At 43.3% G+C, this 10857-nt stretch overlaps 1 protein-coding gene across 2 annotated transcripts in view; it reads left to right on the forward strand.

Annotated features, from left to right (window-relative positions):
- pdxdc1 (pyridoxal-dependent decarboxylase domain containing 1) overlaps positions 1–10857 on the forward strand; it is a 101895-nt gene that overhangs the window by 58318 nt on the left and 32720 nt on the right. For both annotated transcript variants that reach the window (XR_009816700.2, XM_061973822.2), the window contains exon 15: positions 4881–4951. Coding sequence is in view for 1 of the 2 variants with exons in the window: in XM_061973822.2 (XP_061829806.1) it covers positions 4881–4951 (71 nt within the window). In the remaining variant the exon portion in view is untranslated. The remainder of the gene's footprint in view (positions 1–4880; positions 4952–10857) is intronic.

The following is a 10857-nucleotide window of genomic DNA, read 5'->3' on the forward strand; positions in this document are numbered from 1 at the left end:
AAGCAGTGCAGTGTCAACACCGTGTATGGTGAGGATGGTGTTCTGCTGACCTTGACTGTGGATGTTGTGGATCGGTGGAGAGAATACTTCGAAGACCTCCTCAATCCCACCAACACGTCTTCCTATGAGGAAGCAGTGCCTGGGGAATCTGTGGTGGGCTCTTCTATTTCTGGGGCTGAGGTTGCTGAGGTAGTTAAAAAGCTCCTCGGTGGCAAGGCCCCGGGGGTGGAAGAGATCCGCCCGGAGTTCCTTAAGGCTCTGGATGCTGTGGGGCTGTCTTGGTTGACAAGACTCTGCAGCATCGCGTGGACATCGGGGGCGGTACCTCTGGATTGGCAGACCGGGGTGGTGGTTCCTCTCTTTAAGAAGGGGAACCGGAGGGTGTGTTCTAACTATCGTGGGATCACACTCCTCAGCCTTCCCGGTAAGGTCTATTCAGGTGTACTGGAGAGGAGGCTACGCCGGATAGTCGAACCTCGGATTCAGGAGGAACAGTGTGGTTTTCGTCCTGGTCGTGGAACTGTGGACCAGCTCTATACTCTCGGCAGGGTCCTTGAGGGTGCATGGGAGTTTGCCCAAACAGTCTACATGTGCTTTGTGGACTTGGAGAAGGCATTCGACCGTGTCCCTCGGGAAGTCCTGTGGGGAGTGCTCAGAGAGTATGGGGTATCGGACTGTCTGATTCTGGCGGTCCGCTCCCTGTATGATCAGTGTCAGAGCTTGGTCCGCATTGCCGGCAGTAAGTCGGACACGTTTCCAGTGAGGGTTGGACTCCGCCAAGGCTGCCCTTTGTCACCGATTCTGTTCATAACTTTTATGGACAGAATTTCTAGGCGCAGTCAAGGCGTTGAGGGGATCCGGTTTGGTGGCTGCAGGATTAGGTCTCTGCTTTTTGCAGATGATGTGGTCCTGATGGCTTCATCTGGCCAGGATCTTCAGCTCTCGCTGGATCGGTTCGCAGCCGAGTGTGAAGCGACTGGGATGAGAATCAGCACCTCCAAGTCAGAGTCCATGGTTCTCGCCCGGAAAAGGGTGGAATGCCATCTTCGGGTTGGGGAGGAGACCCTGCCCCAAGTGGAGGAGTTCAAGTACCTCGGAGTCTTGTTCACGAGTGAGGGAAGAGTGGATCGTGAGATCGACAGGCGGATCGGTGCGGCGCCTTCAGTAATGCGGACGCTGTATCGATCCGTTGTGGTGAAGAAGGAGCTGAGCCGGAAGGCAAAGCTCTCAATTTACCGGTCGATCTACGTTCCCATCCTCACCTATGGTCATGAGCTTTGGGTTATGACCGAAAGGACAAGATCACGGGTACAAGCGGCCGAAATTAGTTTCCTCCGCCGGGTGGCAGGGCTCTCCCTTAGAGATAGGGTGAGAAGCTCTGTCATCCGGGGGGAGCTCAAAGTAAAGCTGCTGCTCCTCCACATGGAGAGGAGCCAGTTGAGGTGGTTCGGGCATCTGGTCAGGATGCCACCCGATCGCCTCCCTCGGGAGGTGTTTAGGGCACGTCCGAGCGGTAGGAGGCCACGGGGAAGACCCAGGACACGTTGGGAAGACTATGTCTCCCGGCTAGCCTGGAAATGCCTCGGGATCCCCCGGGAGGAGCTGGACGAAGTGGCTGGGGAGAGGGAAGTCTGGACTTCCCTGCTTAGGCTGCTGCCCCCGCGACCCGACCTCGGATAAGCGGAAGAAGATGGATGGATGGATGGATGCTTATAACTCTTGCAGTCCATCTGGAAAGTATTCACAGCACTTAATTTTTTCCACATTTAGTAATGTATTCATTTATATATTTTTTGCAAACTTATTAAAAATATAAAATGCAACATTAGATGTACATAAGTATTCACATTCTTTGCCATGAATATCAAAAGTGAGCTCAGAGGCATCACGTTTCAACTGATCATCCTTCAAATGTTCCTATAGCTTCATAGGAGTGCACCTGTGGTAAATTAAGTTAGTTGCACTTGATTTTGAAAGGCACACACCTGTCTATTTATAAAGTCCCACACTTGACAGTGCATGGCAGAGCACAAACTAAGAATTAATTGGAAGGACTTGTCTGTAGACCTCCGAGACATGATCTTGGGTAGGGCACAGAAACATACCTACTGCCTTGAAGGTCCCAATGAGCCATACTTGCCAACCCTCCCGGATTTTCCGGGAGACTCCCGAAATTCAGCGCCTCTCCCGAAAACCTCCCGGGACAAATTTTCTCTCGAAAATCTCCCAAATTCAGGCGGACTCAGGTCCTCCACAATATAAAAAAGCGTACCTGCCCAATGACGTTATAACTGTAGAATGATGGAGGGTGAGTTCTTGGTTTCTTATGTGGGTTTATTGTTTGGCAGTTTCATTAACGTCCTCCCTGCGCGGCAACAACACACAACAACAGCAGTCACTTTTTTGTATACCGTAAAGCAGTTCGTCTGCCGTAAACAGCAATGTTGTGACACTCTTAAACAGGACAATACTGCCATCTAGTGCATTTGATGAAAGCACTTTTGTGCGTGCCACACAGCAATGCATCAGAGAGGGTGTTCAGCATGGTTCGAAAAATAGTGACAGAGAATAGAACAAGGATGGACAATTCAACCCTTAACTCAACAATGAGTAGATGAGTGTTGTGTGTGTATATGTGTAAATAAATGAACACTGAAATTCAAGTATTTATTTTTTATATATATATATATATATATATATATATAAATATATATATATATATATATATATATATATATATATATATATATATATAAAATACTTGACTTGGTGAATTCTAGCTGTAAATATACCCCTCCCCTTTTAGCCACGCCCCCAACCACGCCCCCGTCTCACCCCGACCACGCCCACCCCCTCCCCCCACCTCCCGAAATCGGAGGTCTCAAGGTTGGCAAGTATGCAATGAGCACAGTGAACTCCATCGTCAGTAAATGGAAAAAGTTTGGAACCACCACACTGCAAAAAGTCAGTATTCAAAAACAAGAAAAACATACAAAAATGAGGGGTATTTTATTTGAACTAAGCAAAATTATCTGCCAATAGAACAAGAAAATTCGGCTTGTCAAGACTTTCCAAAACAAGTAAAATGAGCTAACCTCAATGAAGCCAAAAATACCCTAAAATAAGTATATTCTCACTAATAACAAGTGTACTTTTCTTGGTAGAAAAAAAATGTTGACCTTTTGCTCAATATGTTGAAAAATACTGAAATAGTGAAGCCAACACAAACAAACATGGCGGAAAGAACAGCAAGCTGTAGCGACATTAGCTCGGATTCAGACTCGGATTTCAGCGGCTTAAGCGACTCAACAGATTATGCATGTATTGAAACGGATGGTTGTAGTGTGGAGGCAGGTAGCGAAAACGAAATTGAAGAAGAAACTGAAGCTATTGAGCCATATCGGTTTGAACCGTATGCAAGCGAAACCGACGAAAACGACACGACAGCCAGCGACACGGGAGAAAGCGAGGACGAATTCGGCGATCGCCTTCTAACCAACGATTGGTATGTGTTTGTTTGGCATTAAAGGAAACTAACAACTATGAACTAGATTTACAGCATATGAAATACATTTGGCAACAACATGCACTTTGAGAGTGCAGACAGCCCAATTTTCATCAATTAATATATTCTGTAGACATACCCTCATCCGCTATCTTTTCCTGAAAGCTGATCTGTCCAGTTTTGGAGTTGATGTCAGCAGGCCAGGGAAGCTAGGGTCGATATTCTTCTCTTGATCATCTTCGGTGGCATAAGGGACGGTGTGAGCCAAGACATCCAGGGGGGTTTAGCTCGCTCGTCTGCGGGAACAAACTGCCGCCATTGCTTGCCGTGCTATTGAGGTCCTTTGTCCCTGAATTGCTCACACATTCCGGCAGATTCAATGGGGCTCTGGCGGCAGATTTCTTTGACTTTATCGTTGGAAATGCATCTGCTTTGAGTGTCGCAGGATATCCACACATTCTTGCCATCTCTGTCGTAGCATAGCTTTCGTCGGTAAAGTGTGCGGAACAAACGTCCAATTTCTTGCCACTTTGGCATCTTTGGGCCACTGGTGCAACTTGAATCCGTCCCTGTTCGTGTTGTTACACCCTCCGACAACACACCGACGAGGCATGATGTCTCCAAGGTACGGAAAACAGTCGAAAAAACGGAAAATAACAGAGCTGATTTGACTCGGTGTTTGAGAAAATGGCGGATTGCTTCCCGATGTGACGCCACGTTGTGACGTTATCGCTCCGAGAGCGAATATTAGAAAGGCGTTTAATTCGCCAAAATCACCCATTTAGAGTTCGGAAATCGGTTAAAAAAATATATGGTCTTTTTTCTGCAACATCAAGGTATATATTGACGCTTACATAGGTCTGGTGATAATGTTCCCCTTTAACCGCTACCACATTTGTGTGTGCAATAACGACATGTATTTATTGCGGTCGCTGCTTTTGCAAGCAATTAATGACAGGCACCACCTTACACAAGAAATATTCAGAAAATCCTGAAATCGAACTCAAAATACATAAAGTCCAATTGCAGTAGTAAAAAAGTGTAAATGCTCATTGTGAGTGCGGGCCAGCGGGGGTCAGGGGAGGAAGCGGGAAAACTAGCCCAAGTCCAGCATGGTACGGATATTGTCAGTGCGCCTTAAGTCTTGAAAAATGTAATCATGTATTTTTTAGTCTCCAGGACCAAGGTCAGTCAGGAAAAATACTAAGCTCTGTTAACTGTCAACAGGATACTGGTGTTCCACAATCAGTGTGTAGTAAATGTTATTACTGTGGCTTTGTTTGGGATACTTCCATTGTGAATGTATGCTTTTTATTTGTGTTCGTAACGTGATTTGTGGGTTACAATTTTGACTTCTGCTGTCTTTATTTTGCAGCTTGCAGCGGTGGTTCAATGGAGGCTTACAGTGCTGGAGAGAAGGAAGTGCTTGACGCATTCAATAGATTGGTAAATGATTTACAGTAATACATTTGTTGTGCAATTTTGACTTTCTTTTTATGTTGGCATTTCCATTGCAGTCATTCAAACACAGTAGTTTAATCCTTTCATGTCTGTTTTATTTATTTAGCTTTTATTTAACCAAGAAAGTCCCATTTGAGAGTTAAAAAATCTATTTTTTAAGGGAGTCCTGGTCAAGAAGCAGCAGAAGATAGTTGTAGGGCTGGGCGATATGGCCTTTTATTAATATTTAGATATTTTTAAGCCATGTCACGATACACCATATATACCGTATTTTCCGCACCATAAGCCGCCCTGGGTTATAAGCCGCGCCTTCAATGAACGGCATATTTCAAAACTTTGTCCACCTATAAGCCGCCCCGTGTTATAAGCCGCATCTAACTGCGCTAAAGGGAATGTCAAAAAAACAGTCAGATAGGTCAGTCAAACTTTAATAATATATTAAAAACCAGCGTGATGTGGGCGCGCATGGAGTCGTATATCAACATGGACGGAGCTGCGTGAAAAAAGCCACCCGGCCTCTTCGCGTAAACTTCCCTTAACCACTCGCTCATCTTTTCTTCATCCATCCATCCCTTCGAGTTAGCTTTTATGATGACGCCGGCTGGAAAGGTCTCTTTTGGCAAGGTCTTCCTTTTGAATATCACCATGGGTGGAAGTTTCTGGCCATTAGCATGGCAAGCTAGAACCACAGTGAAGGACGACTTCTCATTCCCTGTGGTGCGAATATTCACCGTACGTGCTCCCGTTGTATCCACAGTGCAGTTCACAGGAATATCAAAAGTCAGTGGAACCTCGTCCATGTTGATAATGTTCTCTGGCCGGATCTTTTTTTCAGCTATCTTGTTTTTACAATATGCACGGAAAGTAGCCAGCTTTTCTTGAAAGTCTTTAGGCAGTTGCTGTGAAATAGTAGTCCGTGTGCGGATGAAGAGATTGCGTCTTTTCATGAACCGGAAACCTGTCGCTTAGTAGGAGCCATTTTGTGGTCTTTACAGATGTAAACACACAAAGGAAATGAAACGTAATATCCGCGCGCTTCTTCTTCTTCTACGGGGGCGGGTGGTTGCTTACAGTAGAAGAAGAAGCGCTTCCTCTTCTATGGGGGCGGGTGCTTACCTTGGCGGTTGCTTGCCGTAGAAGAAGAAGCGCTTCCGCTTCTACGGGGAAAAAAGATGGCGGCTGTTTACCGTAGTTGCGAGACCTAAACTTTATGAAAATGAATCTTAATATTAATCCATATATAAAGCGCACCGGGTTATAAGCCGCACTGTCAGCTTTTGAGTAAATTTGTGGTTTTTAGGTGCGGCTAATAGTGCGGAAAATACGGTATGTGGATATTTTGCCTTAGCCTTGAATGAACACTTGTTGCATATAATCACAGCAGTATGATGATTCTATGTGTCTACATTAAAACATTCTTCTTCATACTGCATTAATATATGCTACTTTTAAACTTTCATGCAGAGAGGGAAACCACAACTAAAAGTGTATTTATTAAACAGTTATTAAGCAGTGGCACAAACATTGATGTCATTTCCAAAACAGAAAGTGCAAGATTGTCAGAGACATTTTAAAACAAGCTATTAGTGCACTTTTGTGCATGATGTCACTAAGATGACATATCAAAACAACACGAAATTAAAGTGCACTTTTTGTACAGAACGCCACTACAATAGTTTAAAAGAAATAAAGTGCACTTTTGTGCATGATGTCACACAAGATATTTCAATAAGTGTCAAATAAAAATGAGCTGCATAATAGGAAATAAAATTGTGTACGTCCTTCGCGATGTGGTAGGTTCCGGCGGACGTTATCTCCTTATGTCGTGGACTATTTGTTTCATACGGTGTTGATGTGGAAATGGTTGCTTCGGCATTTTGTTGGTGTGGCACCGAACGGAGATGTTGACGTGCGGAGTTTCAAGCACTCTTCATTCTCTTGCAAGTGACTTTTCAAATGCTACATATTAGCAGTAATGCTACTTTTTGTAGCAACGCTTTTGCCCCACACTTGACAAATTACGGTTGTCTGTTCGACATATTCCCGCTTGAAGCCAAATGTTACCAGATTTGCACCTTCTTTCTCTCGTATTACCACTTACACCACAGCTAAGTTTTGCCATGCTGCTACCTCTTTGCTCCGCGAGGGCGTATACCTATGTGACGTATGTAAGAAGGTGCGCTTGTTTTACGTCTCTGTGAGAAGGAGAGACAAGAAAGAGTGAGAAGAGCCTGTAGTGTAATGCCTGCAGCTAAAAGTATACGTATACGCGAATATCACGATATAGTCATTTTCTATATCGCACAGAGACAAACCCGCGATATATCGGTATATCGCCCAGCCCTACACCGGACTATAAGCCACAAATATATACGTTGTGAAATTAGTTATTTACACAGGAATATTTTATAAATGGTTATTTATAAACCTTAATTGTTTCCAAATGGTGGCTGTAACAAGGCAGTAAAACGGCTGATAAAACAAAACAGTAGTCATCCTCATGGACCCACTAGCTGCGGAAGCTAGCTCTACAATCAGCTAAACAGACTCAAAAACTCCACGGTGAGTTAAATTAAAGTGCACTTTTTGTACAGAACGCCACTACAATAGTTTAAAACAAATAAAGTGCACTTTTGTGCATGATGTCACACAAGATATTTCAATAAGTGTCAAATAAAAATGAGCAGCATAATAGGAAATCAAATAGTGTACGTCCTTCACTATGTGGTAGGTTCCTGCGGACGTTATCTCCTTCTGTTGTTGACTATTTGTTTCATACGGTGTTGATGTGGAAATGGTTGCTTCGGCATTTTGGGTGTGGCACAGAACGGAGATGTTGACATGCGGGGTTTCAAGCACTCTTCATTCTCTAGCGGGAGTCTTTTCAAATGATGCTACTAATTAGCAGTAATGCTACTTTTTGTAGCAACGCTTTTGCCGCATACTTGTTCGACATTTTCCCGCTTGAAGCCAAACCACCGCCAGACGATGGACCCCCTGCTGTTTTTCTTAAGAATTAATTATTCCTTCATTTGTTACCAGATTCGCACCTTCTCTCTCTCGTATTACCACTCATGCTGCTACCTCTCTGCTCAGTGAGGGCGTATGACGCGACAGTATGTGACGTACCGTATTTTTCGGACTATAAGTCGCAGTTTTTTTTCATAGTGCGACTTATACTCAGGAGCGACTTATGTGTGAAATTATTAACACATTAGCGTAAAATATGAAATAATATTATTGATCTCATTCACGTAAGAGACTAGACGTATAAGATTTCATGGGATTTAGCGATTAGGAGTGACAGATTGTTTGGTAAACGTATAGCATGTTCTATATGTTATAGTTATTTGAATGACTCTTACCATAATATGTTACGTTAACATACCAGTTGGTTATTTATGCCTCATATAACGTACACTTATTCAGCCTGTTGTTCACTATTCTTTATTTATTTTAAATTGCCTTTCAAATGTCTATTCTTGGTGTTGGCTTTTATCAAATACATATCCCCAAAAAATGCGACTTATACTCCAGTGCGACTTATATATGTTTTTTTTCCTTTTTTATTACCGTATTTTTTGGACTATAAGTCACAGTTTTTTTCATAGTTTGGCGGGGCTCCAGTGCGACTTATATATGTTTTTTTCCTTCTTTATTATGCATTTTCGTCAGGTGCGACTTATACTCCGAAAAATACGGTATGCATTTTCGGCCGGTGCGATTTATTCTCTGGAGCGGCTTTATGGCGTCCCATTAGTGCCAAAAATCAGAGCGCATAAAAACTGTTTTCGCGCGCTGATTATGGCATCACATTAGTGCCAAAAATCCCAGCGCATAAAAACTGTTATCGCGCGCTGATTCTCCACTTCGTGCGCGCGCGCGCGACACCCTTTTGCGCGCGCGTGGTGACTTTTTGCACGCGCGCGGTGCCTTTCTGCGCGCTCTCTGTGTACTCCTGGCATCTCTCCTCGCGCTGTCATGTTTCTTTTTGGCACTTTGGGGGCGGGTATGCTTAGACGGCCCCTCCTTTCTGATTGGCTGTGAGCATTTTTCATATGACCAATCATTCTCCAGCGTAGCAACGTTGTAGCCATCTTACCTCGGACATCTAGCCTCAATCATTACATTGATGTCAATGGTACATGTACTCATTAAATTACCATAACTTGCTCGATTTTCGACCAATTTACAAACGGTTTGCCTTGTTACAAATCTTATTACATGTACCGTAGATATGACATAGGATGCTGTACCTGTTGAAATGACCTCTTTCGCTTTAAAAAAAAAAAAAGACTTAATTGTGCAACATAGTTGTGTAGGGTCAGTGTTAGTCAGTTCTCTGATTATTTTAAACTGTTTCAGAATACATTATTAAAAGCTATTTTTAACATTTTAAAAACAAAATTCAAAGATTATTTCATTAATTTTATGGCTGAATCAAAAGAAATTCCATAAATTAGAAAACAAATGTTCAAGAAGAAGTGAAAATATAAAATAATGTTATTGCTGGTGGACCAGTTCTGGCTGAAAGATGTGATTATGGTGTTTGTTGTCTTATTATTTATTTGGGTCACATTTTGTATTACCCTGTATTGTGTTTATGTGGTATGAAATAACCTTCATCAGCGCGCGACATGTTTTTATCCACTTCTTCCTCCGTAAATCTTGATACATATTGACGATGACCCGCCCTGCTATACTTCTGATTGGCTCTGAGCATTTTTCAGCGTTTTTCGCCTGACCAATCAGAAAGGAGGGGCCGTCTAAGCATACCCGCCCCCAAAGTGCCAAAAAGAAACATGACAGCGTGAGGAGAGATGCCAGGAGTACACAGAGAGCGCGCAGAAAGGCGTCGCGCGCGCGCACAGAAAGGCACCGCGCGCGCACAAAAAGTCACCACGTGCGCGCAAAAGGGTGTCGCTCGCGTGCACGAAGTGGAGAATCAGCGCGCGATAACAGTTTTTATGCGCTCGGATTTTTGACACTAATGTGACGCCATAGCTGATTCTCCACTTCGTGCGCGCGCGTGACACCCTTTTGCGCACGCATGGTGCCTTTTTGCGCGCGCGCGGTGCCTTTCTGCGCGCGCGCCGTCTCGGTCTGTGCGCTGTCATGTTTCGTTTTGGCACTTTGGGGGCGGGTATGCTTAGACGGCCCCTCCTTTCTGATTGGTCAGGCGAAAAACGCTGAAAAATGCTCAGAGCCAATCAGAAGTATAGCAGGGCGGGTCATCGTCAATATGTATCAAGATTTACGGAGGAAGAAGTGGATAAAAAAATGTCGCGCGCTGATGAAGGTTATTTCATACCACATAAACACAATACAGGGTAATACAAAATGTGACCCAAATAAATAATAAGACAACAAACAGCATAATCACATCTTTCAGCCAGAACTGGTCCACCAGCAATAACATTATTTTATATTTTCACTTCTTCTTGAACATTTGTTTTCTAATTTATGGAATTTCTTTTGATTCAGCCATAAAATTAATGAAATAATCTTTGAATTTTGTTTTTAAAATGTTAAAAATAGCCTTTTAATAATGTATTCTGAAACAGTTTAAAATAATCAGAGAACTGACTAACACTGACCCTACACAACTATGTTGCACAATTAAGTCTTTTTTTTTTTTTAAAGCGAAAGAGGTTATTTCAACAGGTACAGCATCCTATGTCATATCTACATGGAATAAGATTTGTAACAAGGCAAACCGTTTGTAAATTGGTCGAAAATCGAGCAAGTTGTGGTAATTTAATTAGTACATGTACCATTGACATCAATGTAATGATTGAGGCTAGATGTCCGAGGTAAGATGGCTACAACGTTGCTACACTGGAGAATGATTGGTCATATGAAAAATACTCACAGCCAATCAGAAAGGAGGG

The sequence above is a fragment of the Nerophis lumbriciformis genome, linkage group LG22 (assembly GCF_033978685.3).
Source record: "Nerophis lumbriciformis linkage group LG22, RoL_Nlum_v2.1, whole genome shotgun sequence".
NCBI lineage: Eukaryota > Metazoa > Chordata > Actinopteri > Syngnathiformes > Syngnathidae > Nerophis > Nerophis lumbriciformis.